General features: G+C 42.3%; 2 protein-coding genes across 4 annotated transcripts in view; both read right to left on the reverse strand.

Moving 5' to 3' along the window:
- The window catches only part of cplane2 (ciliogenesis and planar polarity effector 2), a 395,788-nt gene extending 393,356 nt beyond the window's left edge, over nucleotides 1-2,432 (reverse strand). The window contains exons 1-3 of one of the 2 annotated variants that reach the window (XM_079509188.1): nucleotides 1,971-2,432; nucleotides 1,758-1,878; nucleotides 1,002-1,154 (exon numbers count right to left, since the gene is read on the reverse strand). In XM_079509188.1, the coding sequence (XP_079365314.1) occupies nucleotides 1,002-1,154; nucleotides 1,758-1,869 (265 nt within the window). In that variant the 5' untranslated portion in view covers nucleotides 1,870-1,878; nucleotides 1,971-2,432. Of the gene's footprint in view, nucleotides 1-1,001; nucleotides 1,155-1,757 lie in introns of both variants that reach the window. The other variant, XM_079509187.1, reaches the window with a different exon arrangement.
- Nucleotides 2,433-5,954: 3,522 nt separating this feature from the next.
- Nucleotides 5,955-21,925, reverse strand: epha2a (eph receptor A2 a). Of its 2 annotated transcripts, none has more exons than XM_079509944.1 (17): nucleotides 21,773-21,925; nucleotides 20,375-20,442; nucleotides 18,010-18,649; nucleotides 13,193-13,348; nucleotides 12,715-13,044; nucleotides 12,349-12,476; nucleotides 11,879-12,056; nucleotides 11,461-11,563; nucleotides 11,158-11,210; nucleotides 10,914-11,039; nucleotides 10,356-10,544; nucleotides 10,191-10,252; nucleotides 9,738-9,947; nucleotides 8,906-9,055; nucleotides 8,406-8,599; nucleotides 7,891-8,046; nucleotides 5,955-6,899 (listed from the first exon to the last, which is right to left on the reverse strand). In XM_079509944.1, the coding sequence occupies exons 1-17, from the start codon at nucleotides 21,846-21,848 to the stop codon at nucleotides 6,791-6,793; spliced, it is 2,928 nt and encodes a 975-aa protein (XP_079366070.1). In that variant the 5' UTR covers nucleotides 21,849-21,925; the 3' UTR covers nucleotides 5,955-6,790. The 2 variants fall into 2 exon arrangements, with proteins under 2 accessions (XP_079366070.1, XP_079366071.1); XM_079509945.1 differs by having other exon boundaries at nucleotides 6,759-6,899; nucleotides 8,390-8,599.
- Nucleotides 21,926-22,637: the final 712 nt, after the last annotated feature.

Here is a 22,637-nt window from a genome sequence, read left to right on the forward strand (position 1 = left end):
TGGCCAGAACACCACCGTCGTCTCAATACCTGCAAGTACAGCACATTCACTGGCCAGTACACCACTGTCGTCTCAATACCTGCAAGTACAGCATATACTGAGCTTCACTGGCCAGTACACCACTGTCGTCTCAACACCTGCAAGTACAGCAAATTACTGGCCAGTACACCACCGTCGTCTCAACACCTGCAAGTACAGCATATACTGAGCTTCACTGGCCAGTACACCACCGTCGTCTCAATACCTGCAAGTACAGCACATTCACTGGCCAGTACACCACTGTCGTCTCAATACCTGCAAGTACAGCAAATTCAATAGTCGGTATACAGTTGGGTGCCACCGATATTGTCCCTTATCATTTGACCCATTTAGGCCTGACCTCAACATTTAAAAAAATCCTTCTAAATCCTCCAGTTTTCTGAAATAAATATTTTCACGATTTTTCTAAAATAGCAGACCTACAAGCTCGTAGCGCGCCACTCGGTGGCGCGCTATGAGCTTGTAGATCTGCTATTTTTCAATAGCTAAATTATAACAAGTTTAAAACACAAAGGGGTTCCCGCCCAAAATGGGTTAACTGTCCTTTTGCGCAGATCACGCAAACCTCAGCAAAAAGAAAAGGACAATATCGATGGCCTCCAACTGTAACTCCTGTTAAAACAGGCCTATGATGGAGTACAGTAATGATCAGTATTGAATTCATAGTATACATTTTATGTGATTGGTAGGACAGCAGTCTGAGACGTTGACAACCCCCAAGAATGTAATTCGAGACCAAGATGAACTTCAGGAGGGTGGGGCGATCAGGACAAAAATATTTTGATACAAAATAAGGCTTAAGGGAGAAAAGACAACAGTTATGCGATAGTACCACATGTAAAATCTAGTTATCGATGTAATTTATATTGCCTGGACCGAATTGTCAACATGAATAATAGAAAAAGTTGCTTATATGACCTCAGCATGCCATATGACATCAGAGGCAGTGTGTTTAGACCTACCAGTTGTTTCATAATGTAAGCTAGGAATATGCATTCCTGCCAGACGGGCTGCAAGTGCAGTCTTCCCCACTCCAGCCTTCCCAGAGATAAATATCTTATAAGGAACTGTGTCCACGGCAACATGAGGAGGCATCACTGGAGACTCCAACAAACCTGCAAAACAAATATGTAGTTACAGTATATTTTTGAATACATATTTGTCAGGGTTAATCAGAGTAAACCTGCAGCAAGTCATGTCATTGTCATTTTAGTAAATATGGCTACATATGAAACACAAATACATAAATCATGGAAATAAAAATGTTTATTCTATATGCATTTCATGTCAATCAAGGAAACAGCTATACAGCTCTAAAGCATGTAGACAAGTGTACCTTTTACCTTACTAGTACTACACACACTGGGTGGTAGAGGGATTCACTCTGCACAAAATATTTATGGGACTACAGAGAAATTGTATAAAGTCGAACTGCCCCTGGCCTGAATTCCTCATGGTATTGTACTTAAGGAGTAGGCCTACCTCCCAATCCCAACAATTACCCATAATTCTTCTGGTTACTTTGGCGAATGCCTTTAAAACGGTCTGTGAAGTCAAACAGGTTGTCATAATTGTTGTTGTGCTGACTATAATTACTGTAACAATGGCTCTGGACGACGACGTGCATTTCACTTTATGTCCAATAGGCGGCGGTGCTGCATCAGTCACACACACACACACAATAAAAACACTCGACAACACAACAATAATCATCATACCAAATCTTCGCCGCCTTTTCTTGTGCAGGATTCTGTTGAAGAAGTCCTTACTCTCTGCACAACGGTGCCAGTCAGCGACTACAATGGACCCGGGATGCAGGATTTGTGCCATGAATGATCGCTGCTGTCGCACAAATTAGGCTACTTGTAGCGTCAAATCTGCACCACGCGACAGCGTCGCTGGCCGACATGAACCACATGAACAGACTTTACCTTCCTTGACCCTTTCCTAAGGTAGCTTTAGGAAACCAAAGCTGTGGTAGGTTACTACTTACTACTAGGTAAACACAATTTCGCCCCTAAAGTGCATTCTAAAGTGCATAATAGTTGATTATTCCCCGCTAGTCATTCTTTCAAGAAAAGAATGGTGGTAGATCATTTTAAAAGGTTATTTCTTTGGAAACAAACTCTAGATACCCGCAAAGCTCAGTAAACTAAACCAGCAGCATCCCCTTGACAACCGACCAGCTTCAAGCGTCACTTCCGCACGTTGTTGCATGCTGCTGTTGTAGCTCCAGTGAGACGCTAGAGGCCGCTAAACACCCAACTGTTCAGTGTGTTCACAGTGTATTCACTGTGGTAATTTGTCTGGTAGTGAAGGTTTTCATTGCTTAAAGGACCACTTCACCACTTTTCAACCTATCTTTATATAATAGGTCCTCAATAATAATCATGATAAAATGGCACCATGTTTTTCTGGCCCTCCTCTGTGTCTCATAGGAGGGCTGCGGGCAGTTCAGAAACCTGTCCACCAGTGACATCATCGATGGGGAATCCAAGCTAATAGAAACTGCAGGCTTTCTAGCCCTGAAATGTTGCAATGCGAAAATGGAAGCATCGTTCTCACGATAATAAAAATCTAAACATTTTTTTAAAAGAATCTTGTTTTAAAAAACAATCTGCCTAATGATGATGTCACTGGTGGATGGGTTTCTGAACTGCCCACAGCCCTCCTATGAGACACAGACGAGTAGAAAACAATTTAAATATACCGTATATTTCTGCTACCCCCATCTATCATTTTTATTGTTGCACATGATTTGGTTTGCATGTCACTCAAGAATGTCTTTACTGTGTAATAACATTTTTATTGGATACAGGATTTGGAACGCATGTCAAGAATGTCTTTACTGTGTAAGATAGAGACAGTGAAACTGTCATCAAAACACCCACATTGAGGACCATTGGCTTAGGAAATGGGCATCAATCAAATAAATAATGCAAAGACGGATCTTAATTTTTCTTTCTTTATTGAAACATTTTCATGCAGAGAGAGAAAGTTAGAGAAATCACTATGATAACCTGCGAGCTTCGACTTTCAGCACTCCATTGCTCTCCAAGGATGAAGTCACCGACATGGGATCCACAGCCACAGGAAACTTGCATTTATGGGCAAATTTATTTATGACTGAGCCATCAACTCCCACCTGAGAACAAATGTAAGTATTTAACCCTCTCAGACAGTAACATATTAAAGAGTAACCCTTGATTTATACTTGTAAGTTGGTTGTGTGTTTGGTGTTATTCACTGAAAATGTCAGATCCACAAGCACACAACCAGTAGTGTTTACAAACTACTGTACTCACCTTCTCTGCATTGACCTCTATCAAGTTGTTGGAAGATGTGATGATGACATCCTCTGGAGAGAATTCACTCACATCAACACTGAACTGGAATAGGTCTCCTACGGTCTGGATCTTCCCCATGGGATATAAATGACCTGAAACATTTTTGTTTCAAACATTTTTGTTTCAGAAAATAAGACCACGTTCATTAGACAAACTAGTCGCCTTCCCTTTGTTTCTCTACACAACTGACCTGGAAACTTGTGTTCTCTAGCACTTTGCCAACGTGGTCCAGCATCTTCAGTGGAACGTCCTTTCTCCATGCCGTCCTCAATACACAGCAATAGGTAGTTGTCAATATCTATAGTTAAATATGTTATTCAAATAATTATAACCCCCCTGTATTCTCTACACTCTCTCTCCAACTGTCATTATGCATGCACGGACTGGTCTGTTATACTGGGTGCATAGAAACTTTAGTGTGTGTGTGTGAGAAGGTGTGGCGACGTCTGTATGATGAGGTGCATGCTAAAATTATCATAGCTGTGTGCCTCGTTGAACTTATTGGTTTTTAAGTCAGTGGTTCTCAAAATGGGTTCCGGGGACCGCCAGAGGTCCTTAAGTTGGGAGTTGGGTTCCAGGGGGTCCACAGACAAACGATTGATAGTTGTGAACCAAATCGACACTTACAGGTCTGTAACTTGTACAGAGAGAGTACAAATTGAACCAATTTGGTTCCACTTAATGTACAAACATTTTGGGCCCCCAAATTAAGGGATTTGGCCACAGACGGACCCCTCTATAAAATAGTTTCTGCCAAGAACGCCCATGTGATTTGTGCTAAGATTTTTAAAGATTTAAAATGTTCTTTCATAAATTGTGGGTCCCTGGCATATCTTTTGAAATGGGGTCGAGATAGGCCTAGACATGGCCCTGTATCTTTCAACATGTTTTTAAAGACATCATTTGTCATTGTATATCCTTCATAAAGGTCAAACTATTGGCACAACTGATCTACAATGAGTTAGTATGCCCTGTGGTGGAATAAGTGCTCAGATCTTTAATTCAAGTAAAAATGGCTATACCACTGTGTAAAAAAAATAAATAATAATATATACTTAAAGTAGCAAAAGTAAATGTAGTCATTATGCTGAATGTTCATTTCAGAATAGTATATCAAATTATAAAATAAGGCTATAATCATTGATCGTTAATGTGTTCCTTGCTTTAATATTTGTAAATGTGGAGTTCATTTTAATGACTTGCTGGGTAGCTTAATCTGTATAGATACATTTCATATTGGTGGATTTATAATCTTTTATTTCATAATCAGAATCTCTGACATGTATTATAGCCTAGTGGAATAGAATTACAATATAAAGTAGCGTGAAATGGAAATACTCAAGAAAAGTACAAGTACTATGGTAAATTGTACTTAAATGACAGTGCTTTAGTTATCCTAGTTACATTCCACCACTGACTATGCCTAATTTATCCTCTGTCTGTCAATGGCGTAGTAGAGCAGTGCTTCTCAAACCTTTTCATTTAAAATGTTGAAGGACCGCCAGTTTCGTACACATTGGGTCCATAGATCCCTACCATAAATGAGGGTATGGAACACACTCAGAGTTACACACCCCCATGCCCCCTGGAACCCCCCCATGGACCCCCATGGTCACCCTGGGGGTCCCTGGATCCCACTTTGAGGAACAACTGGCGTAGAACACCCAACAATGACTTGTAGATCTGCTATTTTCTGGGAGTGTAGGGCGGAATGTAGCATGCTCTGGTGAGTCAAATATAATGACGCACAGTCTCATGGAGGTGGGACATTACATCTGACCATGGAAGAGTCACCCAGGTTGGTCAACTCCAGCTGGGGAACAGATGTACCGGAAAGACCCATTATTTGTCACTATTTACAACGGAGCATAAATTACTCAGACTGCGTCAATGTTAGTTGATCATTGACAGTGGTGGACAAAGTATATACCTCAAGTAAATGCAAGGTACAAATTACGAACTACATTTTATGAAGTGTTCAGAAATGTTGCTAATAAATATTATAGGGCTTAAGTGGTTAATTCAGAATATATTTTTTGTAAGTTTGGGTCCCTTCTTAGAAATGTAGTGAATTAAAAAGTAAAATATGTAGCTGAGTGAAAGTCATCAGCTTGCAATACAAGGGAAAAAAAATAGCTGCAAGCAGCGGTAAGACAGGGTCAAGCCATACAAGTAATAAAACAAAGAAAAAAGATAAGCTTTTTAAAAGAAAAATAAGTTCTTCGTCAATTGTCTTCTAATTTGTAGCGAAATACTATAGCTAGGCCTACTTGATACTCGATACAATGAAAATTAGTAGTTACTATTATTTTATTATTAGGACTAACTAGTAATGTTATTTAGAGCAGTGACGTCATACTCTTCCAAATTTGGTTGGAGACTGGAGATGACGTCACTTTTGTTTGTTGTTTTGTCACGCCCACAAATCAACAGGGTCAGATTTTGGACCCAATCAGGGTCCATGTTCCGGGCTCATGTCGTTCACTGATTGGAACAGTACTCGGTACTCAAGTATATGTATTTAGTTACTGTCCAACTCTGACCATTGAATACAAACTCTGTGACAACTTAAGGCAACACTGATTTTATTCAAAAAATAAAATACAACTCCTTGAAAACATGTGCCGGATCAGTGTTATTTCTCATTTAACAAAATGACATAAATATAAAATAAAATAAATATTAAATAATAACAATAATGACAATGACAGGATGTAAGACAGGATGTAATGTAAACAAGCCGTATACAACAAAACAACCTCTGGAAAATGCATTAGCAGATGAGGTCAACAACACAACAGACAAAACTAAAAAAATATTAAAGAGAGTATAGATCTGATCCTTTGCCCTGAGCATAAAAAATACAGACTTAAAAGTGACTTTCATTTATCAAAAGAGTGTACAAAAATCCACACATTTCAAGAGTCCGGAAAACACAGGCAGAAAAAGTGAGTGCTTGAAGAAGTCATCCTTATTCCCGGAGGACATTAAATATATATTTCTTTTAAGACTTCCTGTTTCTGTCATAAATACAAAGCCAAGCAGCCTGACAGATTTTACTCATACTTTTTTAAGGCTTCTGTTTCCTGTGTTACAAGATCTCTTATGTTCAATAGTATAAAACTTTTTTTCTTTTCTCTCTCTATTTATTTATTTTACAAACTAATAAAAATATCTCTCTTGTGTCTGTTGTCATAAAGTACTTTCATTCAATTCATTTCAGCGCAAGTTTGTTCTGCGTAAGCCTGGAGGGTCCTCTTCAGTCATGCCACACGTTGCCAAATAAAGGCAGTATACAGTTCAGTGGCAGTTTAAACCCCCCACTGGTTTCAGTCCGCTCGTCCGCTGAGTCAGTGAAATGGCATGGTCCGTCAGTGCATTCTGGGCGGGTGGAATGCTTTAAGTCACACTGCAAACACACTGAGCGAGCTGCTCTCGTCTTTCAGGCCCAGGATGCTGTAGGCTATTCTCTTCATATGACCTGGCAACCGCACACCGACATTCCTGATATCCCTGAGAAGAAAACAAGAGTTCAACATTAACTACTTGAACCCTAGTGTCTCATTTTCTGTGCATGTCATCATAGGCCAGGTGTGTCAAACTCATTTTGGGGTGCGGGCCACATTGGTCAAAAGGTGACTTGATGACATAGCCGAACATTTGGCTATTTTCGGTGAAGAGGGTTTGGTGTGGGGCAAGAAAAGGAGGGGCCAAGTTTAGAGCCCTGTTGGACTCCAGTAAACAAGGTGTATATATAGGGTTTAAGAGGTTAAAGGGGCTGTAAGTGATATGTATTTGGTCACATAAGTGTTAAAGTGATGATAAATAGGTCTATATTCCCATATCTCTAGTGGTTTAGTAAACGGAAAATACATTGTGAGGCCAGGATACCAATTTAATACGATCAGGAAAGAGAACTCATCCAGAAATATAAGTGACATTGGAAGTGTTGAAACAAATACATTACAACAGGATTTCACATATAAAACACACATATAAAAGTGAAGCTGATAAATTATCATTCTGGGGTTCTCTCTCCTGACACAAATTGGTGTCCGTACCTGAAAATATACTTCCTGTTTACTGAAGAGTGGGAGCAATGAGGATGGACAACCCTGTTACTGAACAAAGACTATACAGCAATGATTACTTGCAGAATAGAGAGCTTTAACGTTTTAACAAACCTTTATTTTGAAACAAATACATATTACTTTCACCCATTTTAAACCTGAACATGGGATATACTGAACTTGGACTATATTTAGCCAAAGGAGAAATGGCAATTGTGCTAGAGAGGGAAGGGCAGTGGGGATTGAGAATGATAAGAATGACTTGGGCCTGAGGATAAGGAGTGATGTAATCCCACAGAAACACCGGATAACAAATGTTTAGCTGAGACCTCAATGCTTTCTCTGTCTTACCCAAAGAAACTGGCAGTGAGCCAAATGAGTTAGCCCTGTGCGGTGCGGTGGCATCTGTGCCAGGACATGTGTGGTGGACTTACTCATGCCTCATGGCCAGCACCTGCTCCATGGTTGTAATTCCTGCACGGGCGAAGCTCTCGGTATACTGGCTCATCTTGATGGACTCCAGCCACTCCGGCACCGACCGGAACATGGTGCCGTCGCAGCCACTGGTGCTCGGCAGTCGGATGGAAATGCTGCGGGGGACGGCAGATGTTCAGATCGGTCAGTATTCACATTCACATAATTGTTCTCAAAGTTGGGTCCGGGGGCGGGACCCCCAGGGGTCTTTAAGGAAGTCTCCAGCAAAATTAGTAAAGCATCAAAATGAGTTTAACCACTATCACCGATGACTGTATACATTGGCAATTAGAAAATAGCCAGTCTACAAGGTTGTAGATATTTAAAAAATATATTTGTGCTTCAGGACTGATGGTTGAGCGTCTAGAGTAATCAGGATCATATCCAATAATTTGGGGGTCTTTAAGAACCGAGAACAAATTGCACAATTAGGGTTTCAACAAAGTTATTTTTTAACACCTTCTGTTCGACGTACCGTGGATCAAAGTCTGCGATGGTTTTCAAAGACTCAGGACTTTGCAGCAGTTTGTCCAGAATGTTGACGATGTCCGGAAAGCGTGGTCGTTTGGAGCGGTCGTGCAGCCAGCACTGGAGCATCAACTGGTAGAGAGCCGACGGACAGTCCATCGGAGCTGGCAGCCTGAAGGCCTCGTTGATGGCCTTCATAACCTGAGAAAGGGAACAATGGTATGGTTGAAGGCTGTGCTTCCAGGCATGTTTATGTAACGGCACTAGCCTTAAAACAGGTTTAAACAGGTAAAAAACGATGAATGAGCTATTTAAGACTGTGTTGACATGTAATGTTTTATTGGAGGGCGATGATGGGAAGTCGAGTGAATATAACACCCATGGCAATTCTCAAACGCTAGAGAAATGGCATATTGGAGGCCTTTTTGTTGATCTAAACTTAAAGTCAACACTGTTTTCTTGTCTTGCCAGATGAGGAGTTGCAGGGGTTTGACAGGTGAAACATACCTCATGGTTACTCATATCCCAGTAGGGCCGTTCACCAAAGGCCATGACCTCCCACATGACAATGCCGAAGCTCCACACATCACTGGCCGACGTGAATTTTCTGTACGCTATAGCCTCCGGGGCAGTCCAGCGGATTGGGATTTTCCCTCCCTGACAAGGTAGAAACAAAAACAAATCATATTTAATGGGGAAAGGGAGTGGAAATACAAGGCGCTGAAAGAGCAACAGTTTTAAATTGGACGCTTGAGGCTGATCATGCTTTTAACAGTCTGCAATTTTCCACATAACCCAAGGGTTGATTTAAAGGACCATTCCAGTCTAATTTAGACGTCTTGCTAATTTAGATTTCTTGCCATTAGCAGAGATTGCCCTCGTCTTCAACAAATTTTGAGTACATACAGTAAGTGCAGTGTATACTTTAGGTAGCTCTCAGCTTACTTATTTAAACGTAATTCACTGCCATTCATGTTGAAACGTTGTGGAGCTTTTACAGATGCTATAGTTATAGGTAGTTCACCCTTTTGAAATCCTCTATTCTGTTTATTTTTTCTAAAATTACTGTAGTACAAGTCATTCAAATTCGGCTCACTGACAGCAATACACCTGGAAAAATAATCTGTCTCAAAAGCTAACGTCGACACACTTTTTCCATTATACCTTTTGTAATGTTTAGATAAAATGTATTCAAACAATTAAAAAAATAAATAAAGCAATTTAGTCAAAGTTTATTTAAATTATATGGCTGATGTTGACAATGTACAATGAACGCCGATATGGTCCTTTAAACTTCAGTGCCTCTTTTATGGTTCTGACATGTGGCTGTGAGACTTACTCTGGTGGTGTATGTGCCCTCAGGTTCGTCCTCCAGTACGCGTGACAGTCCAAAATCAGACACTTTACACTCCAGGCTGCCGTTGACCAGAACGTTCCGTGCAGCCAGATCTCGGTGGACGTAGTTCATAGTAGAGAGGTACTTCATACCAGCTGCTATTCCACGCAGCATACCCACTAGCTGATAGGATGGAATCTCCCCGTCATGGTCCTAGAGGAAATACCGGTAAGCATATTAGCATAAGTGTCTTAGATTTTAGTTTTTACATTGGATCATTTGCATGAATCATTGATTAAACTTCTATTGTTGCAAAAACAAAAAGCTATTGCAATATCTATGATAAATAAACCCACTCATAGCACAGCAATGACAATTCAGTAACAGCATCGGAGACTAAAAGAAGACAAAAATCCAACAATTCAACCTTAAAAACCCTAAAACAAGTGCACTTACCCTTAGATATATGTCAAGAGCTCCGTTTTCCATGTACTCTGACACGATCATGGCATGCTTGACTGTAAAAACAAATCAAACAAAAAAATTAGTGAGTGAAAGTGTATTCATTTTAATACATTTTGATAACAGATGTAGTAGTGTTGTGTTTCATTAAGAACTTACATTTGGTGACGACTCCCTCTAGACGGATGATGTTGGGGTGCGAGAACTGACCCATAATGCTCGCCTCGCTCAAAAAGTCCTGTCTCTGTTTCTCTGTGTAGCCGGGCTTCAGTGTTTTGATGGCTACAGTCGTCTCTCCTTTTCGCCCCGGAGCCTTCATCACCCCCTTGAATACTTCGCCAAACTCTCCTGTGGGGCAGCCAGAAAGCAGAGGAAAATTAGAAACAATGCCAGGATATCATATCATGTCAATATCAATCTAAAGCAAGCACACATTAAAAACCACTTACGCTTAAGAGATGATCTAAAAGCTCACAATGCGTCACAATGTGACGCATTGCGAGCTTGTAGATAAGCTATTTCCATTTTCTTTGACACTTACGGCCAGTTCAGACTACACAAGTTCAGCCCGATTTTCGATGACCTTGAAATGATTTCATGGTGATCATCGTGAAAGGTTGTGTAGTCTGACTCCGGCTTCACTGACGCCTATAACGACATGCCCCAAAGGACACGGCATGTTGACAGTGCTTTACGAAACATTTAATTCAGTCATACCTGCACCGATGACTTTTTGTTTGGTTATGGCACCGGGCGGAATCTCTGTGGCAAATTTAAGGATGGCAATGTTGGGATCCTCGTACATGTGTGGGTCGACATAAGTCTTGAGAGGCTTCAGTTGATCTAAGGAGGGAACGGTGATCAGAGAATTAGTCATGATATTAAGGCTGGTCTCAACAAGTTTGAGTCAATCTAAATAGTAGTTTGAATCATATCCTGTCTAGTCTACTGCGTTGCGTACCTGCGAAGTAGGGATCTTCAGGCCCTCCTCTTCTGCCATGAGAAATCAGTCTCCTGAGGAGGAAAACACATATAATCAGTCACTATAGAGCTAAATAACACCAAGATTGTAATGGCAGGTCAGTCAAAGAACAGGGCTGCTTTCAGGCTATTACAGATAAACCCTCCATCAGACATCACAGCACAGTGTCCTTAATTTGATTACACTTGTGGCATATAATCACAGAGTGGGCAGGTTTGCAGACTACGTTTAAGGCCATCACATAAACCAAAGAGGAGGGACACGAGGAGTGTTGTTACTAACCGTTTGCGCAGCAGCAGGAAAGCCACTACGACGACCAGCATGACTGCCCCTCCTACCACCGCCCCCATAACCACTATGGAATTGTTCCCCATCAGAGACTCCGCTGTAGAAAGAAAAACAGAAAAAGAAAGACAGAAACGTCAGTATACCAAGAACATCGTACCTGGAGATAAACACTCAGATTTTAACTACTTGAGCAATACATATCCCTCTACACCAAACACATAGCTAATCTACAAGCTCACATAATGCGTCACAACACGATGTGAGCTTGTAGATCTGCTACCATCGCCTAATGTTGGTCTATTTTCACCAAATGTTTACCTACAGTAGTATTATGACATGCCCAGAATAGGGACTCCAGGGTTCATGTGATTAAACTGACTACAAAAGTGAAATATTTTCTCTTTCTTCTTACCCATGGGTAAAGTCTGGAACTCATGCTCCAGGCTGTAGCTCCCAGCGATGCCTTCAGCACTCAGCGCCTGGACCCGGAACATGTAGGTGGTGTCAGGGTGGAGGTCACTAATCTGGACTGAACTTTTCTCCAGAACCAGAACGGTGTATGTGGTGACATCTCGCTCAGTGTTTTCGTCCTGAAACAAGAAACAAGGGCACTTTAACTACTTAAAGCCTATATACTTATTTGACCGGAGTCAACCTAGGGGTCTTTCCCCCCAATATACCAAATATATAGCCGATCTACAAGCTCACAGCTGTTGTGAGCTTGTACATCGTCTATTTTTGCAGAATGTTTGCCTATTATGAAATGCCCAGAATAGGGACTCACGGGTTCAAGTAGATAAAATTGTGTGGATTTTTGTCTTTTAAATCTTACTGCTAGCTAGCGAAGAGGGGAGACACGAGGATAAAGAAGAGGAAGATTACCTTTCTGCGGTACATTAGCTCATAGCGGTGGTTGATGTGGGCAGGACTTCTGCGCGACAGTGCCCAAGATAGAGACAGACTTGTGGGGCTGCGCTCATCCAGGCGGATCAACGTCACTTTGGGCGCATCTGATGGTGGGTGGAGGAAGGAAGGCAAAATAATAGTTACTACCTAATAATAGCCCTCGGAAGATCATTTGGAAATGAGAGCCTATGGGATGCACAGGCCCTCCTCCATCAAAGCCTTCCATGGTTTGTGTAATAAGCCCTTGAATTGTAAAACCCATGCTCTATTCCCATCACGAGAGATACTGTAAATAAAGGCTAATTTAAGGGTGTATAAACCCTCATTACAAACTGTACTAACCTGTATAGTGCAGAGCGGTGGTGATGGAAGCAGTGGGCCTCTGTGTGCTGTACCGGGACACGCCGCTGTGTGCTTCCACGGTGAAGGTGTAGTTGAAGTGAGAGTCCAGCTCGCTAGCGATGACCGTGGAGTCCCGCAGGCCGGACGCCTGCGGCTCAAAGCGAACCTTGTCGCCGCAGGGGACGCAGGAGTCCTCGTCGCAGCGCTCACACAGCACACTGTAGGTGAGGTCAGTGCGACCCCCTGTCACCAGCGGACGGCTCCAGGACAGCTGCAGTCTGCCCTCCGCTAGGGTGGCGGAGAACAGGTCACGAGGGGCACTGGGTGGCGCTTTAGGGAGGAAGCGGAGAGCACAGCTGTTAGCGGACGAATGCAGGAGAATCTTGTAAAAGTCACTAATGAGGTGACGGCTTTGGTTGATTAGGCTTGACTTATGGGCTGTCAAGGTAATGAAGATGTGCGAACACGGTTCTCTTACCAGAACAGGCCGACGTAGAAGGGTCCGAGGGGGAGCGGTAGAATCCCTCCTTGCAGGGACAACTGACGGCGCTGGCTGCCGAGGCCTCCGTGTTGTCGGGACAAACTTGACACGACCCGCTCGATATGGAGGACTTGAAGTAGCCCGGTTTGCAAGCTGTATGTGTGAGACAAGAACACAGGTTTGTTAGTTGAAGCGTGGCATGTCAGGACATGCGGCGCACACACAACGCAGGAAGGAATGACTCATTCATCTGTGAAGAATTCAAACTATATCTCAAATATCAGTCCTCTGGGCTTGGCAGGAAACATTTGTTGTGGGAAGTCTATAATCACAGAAGCTTTGTATCAATGGAAATGATATGGGATTTCCCTGGCGATTCGCCTCCACTTGTCCTCTTTGCCTGGAGTCCTATTCTCCTGCCCCGCCGATCGTGTTAACCGGATGACTTTGAAACAGTAAATCTATCAGGCAATCAGCCCTTCCATCCTTAACTCTCAGATGAAATACCCTGGCTTAAAATGTGTTTAAAGAGTGTTTTCGCAAAAGGAAATAGCACCTTGGACACTGGCGCGGAGGTATATTCAAGCGTTTTTGGAAACAGAAACAAACGTTCCATTCCAGGGCGAGGAAGGTTAATGAATGTGTGGATTAGACAGAGACTAGGATGCAAAAACCACAAGTCTGTCTGGGGCCGTGCTTCCTTCCATTCTTCCGTCCTTCCATTCCGCCCACCAGTGGCGAATGACAACATGTGTTGCATGAAGAGTTATAACAGGAAGAACCAGGAAGAGGACCACGATGTTTGCTGGGCTGATGGCGCCCTGCATGCACTTTAATATTTTCTCAGACAGCAGCAACATTGTCTTGAAAAACATAAAACAATACGTCATATTGAAAGATCTAGTCTGGCCTTCCATCTTAACGTCTCCCCGGGGGGAACAGGCTTTCATCTGGCCCCTGTGTGCTGGTGGCTGAATGTCCAACAGAGCTCCGCTAGGTGGTCGGTTACTTAACCACCGTGGCAGCGGGACCTTTGCACTCTGGCTATCTCCACACAATAGAGGGGAGGAGGGAGCAGGTTTGAGTTGGACTAGGATAGAGATGAATTGGCATAGATGGACGTATGGGGGATGGGTAGAGAGACGGCTGAAGCGCCAACAGAAGTTCTCCCTGGGGAGTCACTTGCGGAGTGTGGGGGTGTATAGGGTCCTTTCGCATAAGAAAAGGGGGCCAGCCTATTTCATCTTGAGCTGAAGCAGCAGGACCTCTGTCACGTACCATAGAACCCCCGTCCCTATTCATCTATTGTTTCTGGGATTGGTGCCATAATATGTTGAATTAATCATTACAGCAAGCAAACTGCGGCATGTGTGTAGTGTGACGGCCCCAAGCGCTATTGTTGTTAGTAATATAACTTTAAATATAGTCAGTTCTTACAATTTATATACTTTTTGAATTAGGAATGGTTATTGTACTTGTATATGTTCTAGTTACTTTTAGTTGTTGTACTCTGATGAATAAAAAATTGAGAAAAGAAAACTTAAAACTTTTGACAATTTGGCTTGTCATGGCCAACATCCCAAAATAGGGATGTCAGGTTGAAAGTGGTCAAATTAATGTTTCAATTAGCTATTTGCAATATATGAATCTGGATTTGTTCCAGAAACCTCTGCATGTATTGCACTCATATTTTGGGAATGTTGGCGGAAATTGTTTGATTGTCCCGTGCTCCCTTTGAATTTGAAAGCCATGTGAATAGGACTTCTGTTCCACACCAGTGCATCTGTTAATTGAATCTGTTTTTTGCTCTTTGTCTTCCCGCATTGTGCTAATGAGTGGGAACACGGATTAGGCAGCTCATTGCGTGTGTTTAACGACCGGATGAGAGAGCAAAGAGAAGTAAAGCGAGGCATGTCATTGGCTAACAGCTGTCCTGTTGGACTACTAATCCTCTTGACTAAATTACACTCCTCACCTAACTAAGCAGCCACGAAACTAACCACCCTCATGCGCCAACTGTCGACTCACTCCACACCCTCCACTCCAACCACGAGCAACCTGCTTATTTGTGTCAGTCAGCGTTCCTCTTCAAATTCTTGTTCCCACAACATTTGGGTACCTTGGTGAATTTCATATCGAGACCATGGGACTTATGTTATGTAGCAAGCTACAGTACAAGTGTAATAAAACAAATCCTGAGTAACTCAAACACAGCTGATAAAAGGCAGCTTCCTTCTTTTACAGAGTTGGAAAGAAATCTGATAAGAAGCCATGGAAAGTGCAGTGAAATAATAATGTTTTTACTTTAGTGGACAAAACATGTTTCCTGTATCCTAATAGTAAGGTCATCCTCCAGACTAAGTTTTTCCTGCCACGAATGTTTCCTCGTTTCCTATGTACAGCACGCTGTGAGCTTCCGTTTCAGGTGCATAGTTCGGGGTTTGCCCATGGTCAGGAACTGGCCTGGAAACATTCCTGAGCTCTGCCTTCCTTCCCTGCCGCCCCGACTTCTCTGCAAGCCCTTTGAAGTCTTTCTCCTGTGGTTGAGAGTCACTCCGGCAATCTTAAGACACGATATTCACTCTTTGAAGTGTGTTATTATCCATGAGTGGTGCGGTGACTGTTCACCTGATCCGCTCACTTCATAGGAACGGATTCCACAAACTTGAACCGACAGTGCCATTCAAGGTGATTTGGGCCGTCAAGGGACCATATAGTCATAAACCACAGGCTTGACTCAGTCTAACCTATAGGCGTGTCACGACCATCCCTGTAATCTGAGGTTTCCGTAGCTGTGGCAACTTCAGACACACACACAAACACTTTGTGCCGTGGGGAAGACACACCGGTCAGGTACACTTCCTCCTCCTGGTGCATTCACACCAGTCCTTCCCCTCAGTCAATCAGCGCTGTAGGTGACGTGAGGGTGAAAGAATTCCTTTGAGAAATCCCCACGGCTCACTGAGCACTTTGCCCTTCTCTTCCTCCCCTCCCTCCAGTGGTGTAAAGTAACAAAGTACATGCACTACTAAGTACATTTACTCAAGTACTGTACTTGGGGTCTAATTTTCTATCTCCACTACTACAACTCGGAGTCAAATATTGTACTTTTTTACTAGAAAACTTTGTATTAGAATTATTTGACAGCTAGTAACTTTGTAGATTTAGATTATTAATGAAAACCGCAAAGCATACAGTACATTAACCACTTAAGCACTATGTTATACTACAGGTGTTCAAAAATAGCCGATCTACAAGCTCACAACACATCGGAATTTTTGAAAATGAGTATATTTTCATGCTAATACGTACTTTTACTCGAGTAATATTTTGAATACTGGCCTTTTACTTGTAATAGAGTAATTTTATTCAGTACTTCTTCGGTCACTCCCTCCTTTCCTAGTCTGTCTCTACCCTCCCTCCACTCCCACACTTCCTCCAGATATCTCTGCACACACAACACCACCACACCCCGGAATGCCATAGACAGGCCAACTTCCACACAAACAATGAGAGCAAATATGAATACCATCCTTTACAGTACACAGCCACTGCTGTGTTTTGTAAAGTCACACACACTTCCACACAGTCATAAAGGTCTCACTTTGAGGGCACCACATGCTTGTGAAATGTTTGAGCCTCTCGTGCTTATTCTCGGGTCCCCTTGCTCCCATGCCTTCAACAAAGTTCCCAGCATTTGAAAATCAGTTTTGCCCGTACTTTATTTATTTGTTTATTAAGCGCTACATTTTAAACTTGTTTGGCACTGTTTGGCACAGGGATGCCAGACTGAACTGAAAGTGGTTGATCAACTGAACTGTAATGTCCATATTCTGGGCAAGTCATAATTAGTATATTCATTGACAATATCATTGACTATTTTTGGTAAAGAGTGTGATTTGGTGTAGAGTTTTTTTTTTTTTTTTTTAATAGTATATTGTTTGATTATTTTGTGATAGTTTGCTTATAATCATGCTTTCATTGTCTGTAATTTTCTTCTGCTGTCTATCTGTGGTGTACAGCACTTTGGTACAATGGAAATTGTTTTTAAATGTGCTTTATAAATAAAGGTGATTTGATTTGATTTGATTTAGAGGGAAAAAGGTGTGTGTCAAGATTAGACCCAAGTGACGGTGTATATAGAGTTTATAGAGAAAAATAAACTTCTTGGTTGTTAAGTGGTTAAAGACATTCATCCTTGTATCCCCAGAAAAACTCATATTCATCTTTCCCTATCACCCCCCAAGCTATTTTCCTCAGCCATAATAAAACAGTGTGTGTCCCTCCCTGTGTCCCTACCCCACCTCATTCATTCCAATCCCAACTGTTAATTTAACTCGAAGAGTATAAAGATGGTTCCTTACAGGGGCTGCTTATACACACACACACGACGAAGAGAGAGAGTTTCGCAGTGCAAAGAGACAAACAATGGAAAGAATGTATTGGCCAACAGGTAAGAAGATGATTCATTAACAGGAGACCATTACGCCATATTAAAAATGCATCTCTCTCTGCCAGGACTGCCTGCTTCCATAGTCACCAAATCAAAACAAAACAAAACCCCTCCCCTCATTTATACCTTTCTCTTTAATTACACAACAAATACGCTGCCTCCCTTGGTTTTTGCTACGTGTTTGAAAGGATCTCCCAACGCGCCGGGTGCAATTAACATTCCTGTGCGCTCATTTCTATAAACCTTGCCTGAGTGGTGGTTATGTGTTATGCTTTCATAAATACCACTAGCAACTCTTAAAAATACCAGCGTGCACAAACTCAGCCCTTACATACTTCAAAGTTCTGACGCTGCTGCTTACCTTGGCAGGAATCACCCGTGGATTCATGGCCGGTGCGGCACTGGCATTGCCCCACTGGCACCACCCACTCCCCGTCTGCGGTGCAGTAGATGCGCGGGGTGGCCTGGCTGACGGCGTTCTCCACGCACGAGCCCTCCACTTCCTTCAGGGCATCGGCCACCGTCTCCGGGAAGGTCGCCAGGCTCTGCACGGTGGACGGGCAGGTCTTGTAGTACACTCTGACAGAGAGCAGTGCCACGCAGGCCCCCATGTCCTGGAAGGCCAGGTAGAAGCCCTTCCGCGACAGCGGCCCCACGGCTCTCGTCTCCACGTTGATCCTCAGCGCACCTCTGCCCCTCGTGATTTCATCTGGAGCTATGGTGGCCACCTTGCGGAACTGGCCCTTGCGGAAGTTGGTGCCCACGTCCGCATCAGCCTCCGAGATGAACAGATTGAAGGTCTCTTTGCAGGCCAGCGAGGCGCCGTCAAAGGTGTTGCAGTCTCGCACGACAAACTGGAGCTCCACGGAAACCCGCGAAGTCCCTGGGCGTCGCTGAATGAACGTTGTACGCAGCCAGTTATCCTGGTCAGCAGAGTCTATGTTACATACACTGTACGTGTAGAAAAGTGAGCCATTGACCACGGTCTGGACTATCTCCCACTGCAGGACAGAGAGAGAGAGAGAAGGGTTTCGTTAAGGGGCAAGGGTCACTGTTACAAAGTCATGTTAATGAAAGACAAAAACACAGGGTCTTTTTCTGAGACTTAAGTGTAGGGTTGAAAGGTTTTGTTCTCAGCCAACAAATGGTTTTTATTGATGAGACAACTCTTTTTTCATGCTGAGTGAGAGAGGGCCATAAACAGCAGAAGCTCGGCTGCTACCATTTTTCCGCACATTAACAGGGGAGTTGGCCTGGACGTGTGCAGTACTCGCAACGTGTGTGGCTTTTCTCTGACTGACGCGGGTGCATGTGTGCAAGACAGACATAACCAAAGAAAATAAATACCACGGTGGAATACAGACTGACATTAAATGCCACTTAAATGAGCTTTACAAGCTTAGAGCAGAGGCATGGTGGCGATATTGGCAGCAATTAACTCTTTTTATGAGAGGGAAGTGATGACGAGTAGAAAGACTAAACGCTTCCATTAACCATTACCAATTTATCTAACACCTCAGTTGGGATGAATGAAAAATGCTATAGTTTCAGGGATTGAAACAAAGAACAGATGTACTTCACTGAACCTGGAGAGTTTAGTTCAGACATAAGATTTTTTGGGGAAAATAGACATACTTTAAATAATAGAAATAAAATATGAAAAGTTATGTAGGCCGTGCTTGCGACACGTGATCTTGTAGATCTGCTGTTTTTGCTATTTATTTTTGAAAACTTTGTTAAAAAGTGATACCAGATTGAAAGTGGTTAGAAATTGGGACACGGCGGCTGCATAATTGCCAATACCGTGGTCAAAAAAGTCAAATAATGGCCGATATATATATCAGTTTGGCTCTACTTCAAATCCATATGCTGTCGCCCATAATGAAGAGCGTATACAGACAGTATATGACGTTCTCTAGTCAATTCAAGTTTGCAGATACCTTGCAAGTGGGGAAGTTGGAAACAAAAACAGCAAACATCATATAAGACCAGAGGAAATCCTATCCAATACAATAAGAGCTGCTGGATGTGTAAAACCAACAGTGACACTCTTCCAGAGCTCAGCCTGGGCTCTGGAACTGGCCACTGGCCACGTCCTGTTGCTTTTTTTAGACGGAAAGCCACAGAACTATAGATAGAGGGATACTTCTCTCTCCCACACACAACCAGTCTTCCCTTTCTTTCCCTTTTCCTCATGTCTTGTGTTCTACCACAACAGTTTGGATCGTCACACTCGTATAGATATATACGTTCTTAGTAGGGGGGATTGTCGCGTTTTGTGGCTTAGTGCTGGAATGATAACAACCTGTTGGAGGTTTGTATTTAGAGAATGCTCTCCTGTGCCATACAGTGTGATGTAGCTTGCCTTGAACGTTGACATTTCAATGGCATTCAGTTCAAAACCACTTTAACCCTGTCCCTATTTTGGTGGCGAAAACTTTCAAACATTTTCTAAATGCCTTCGAAAATAGCAAATCTACAAGCTCGGAACTTGTAGATCGGCTGTTTTCTTTCTTTCCTTAACACGTTTGAAAATAGTGCTTAATGAGAGGGTTGCCCTATAACACAAGAGTTGATGACAAATCCTGACTCAGCTGACAATTATACTGTTCCGTCTTTCCCCAGAATGGAATGCAAAATGAAACCGTTGTGCTCACTGCCTTAAGACATGAAGACAAAGACAGAAGGACTGGAAATTCTAGTGGCTTTTATATATAAATACTGACCCCGTCCTCATATGGCGAGGTCAGCCACCCCAACTCTCCTCCGGAAGCTCTCATGTCCAGCAGTACTTCTATAGGAAGGAAAGAAAAATAATGTAAGAAAATGGAACAACATAATTATCTACCAGTAGGCCTATAGGCCTTCAGCAGTGATTCTCAAAGTGAGGTCCAGGTGTTCCAGGGGGTCACCAATGAAGCGAGGAACTGTTTACCCATGTGTGAAGTCCTAAACTTGTGCTATTCGAAAATGGAACAACATAATTATCTACCGGTATAGATAGGCCTTCAGTAGTGATTCTCAAAGTGGGGTCCAGGTGTTCAAGGGGGTCACCAATGAAACGAACTGTTTAACCACGTGCAGACTAAACTTGTGCTATTCGAAAATGGCAGATCCTCAATTTCACTGCAAGACAGTGTGGGCTTGTTCATATGCTATTTTTGAAACAATGTAAAATATCTTGAAAAACACAGGTCCCTGGCACAAAATCTTTTCACATGTGGGTCTGCTGTTAAATACACATCAATGTGGGGGTCCTTGGTGCATGAAAATGTATGAGAAGTTGAGAACCACTTGTCTACAGAATATAATTTACTTTTAGTGCACACAGAAAGATAAGGCATGATGAAAGTATAGTTACACATATAATTATCCTGTTGATTGTAACTGTGGTAATAATAACTCCATTCAAACAATAAATGACCATGGTTTTATTACAGGCCAATACAATCAAAAAGGGGATATCATCTTTCTGGGTCTCTGGTGCCAACAACTTTAATTGGACACATGCTTTGCCTTGACATTTTAATCAAGCATGTCGGTCTCTGATTCAACGTTTTCATTGACCGTGTCCGGGGCGTACAGGACTAATATAACGGTTGAGAAATGCGGGGGAAGTTAGATTGTATGACGGACTAAAGTGCATGAAAGCTTTGTTCCAGATCATAAAGTGAAAACGTAAACGTTTGTCAGGGTTTTGTCATCACGTTGGCATTCACTCCTCAGCAGCCTCGAGGCGTGTGAAGCAACCGGCATGAGTCAAATTAAATCTCGGCAAGTTTGGAATTGCTTTAAAAACAATACAAGATCTGTCCAAAAGTTAATTATACGACCAAACCAAACACAAACATCCTTATACGATCGTTTCTATTTGAACCAAGAATAGCATATAATTTCCCGTGGTTGACATTGGTGGTCATGATAAATATCCTACACAAATAAATTAGACTACAATGAACTTGACTGGGTCACTTTTAGGATTAAAAAGTAAACCTAAACCACTTAATGGGCTACGTATTTTATCCTATATATTGCCTATAATATGATATCATATAATCATCCTGAAAAGTGTCCCAGCAAAAATTCCCAGCAACCACCCAAAACATTACAAAGTGATTACTTACGTTCTTTTGACTGGAAGCTGAAGGAGACGTGAGTAATAAATACAAACAGAAATACGTTGACACGAAAATAATCCATGGTTAAGTCTTCTTCTTGAACGTTTAACAAATCATCTATAACTATAGAGGTAGTAACTCCGTGCGCTTGTCCCGCACCCAACTTCTTTTAGATCACTGACTGACTGACTGGAGTGGCTCTGGGACGCACAGGACGCACCATTGAGAAACAGGTGGCGCACCACTCGCTCCGCCCCCACTGCCTTTGGAATGCAATAATGTGCAAGGGGTGGGGGTGGGGGTGGGGGGAGCATCCGAGGCATGTCTGTGACCCTACCTGTTCATTGAACGGATGTATATTGTCTTGTGTGAATGGATAGACAAGGCAGTTGAACAAGTGGGAAAGTTTAACTCATGATAATGAGAAACTGTCAGTAGTAGTTACAGTGCTATTGTCATCGTGCTAGTGCCCATTGAAACATGCATTGTTGTGTCTTTTATCCTGCAATCTATTCTTTTAAGTATATCAAACTTCATAGCTTAGGGTAAAAGAGCACTACTGTAATTGAAATGTATTTTTCCAAACAAAACCAATTCAAATAACATCAAGGTCAAATACATGTTGAGGTGTAGCCTACTTTAACCGTGAGTATGTTCATTTTTCTGTACTTTATACTTCTACTCAACCACATCCCAAACTTTTGAAAAAACTTTTAAGTATTTCAGTATGTTTTGATGTTTTTACTCAAGTACCTCAAGTAGACTTTTACTTGAGGTATTTTTTATATCGTGGTATTTCTACTTTTGCAATTTTTTCTGGTTTGCAAGGATATCAGTGAATGTATACAGAATAATACAATTCTAAACTTCA

Source organism: Electrona antarctica (genome assembly GCF_951216825.1).
Source record: "Electrona antarctica genome assembly, chromosome: 9".
Taxonomy (NCBI): Eukaryota; Metazoa; Chordata; class Actinopteri; order Myctophiformes; family Myctophidae; genus Electrona; species Electrona antarctica.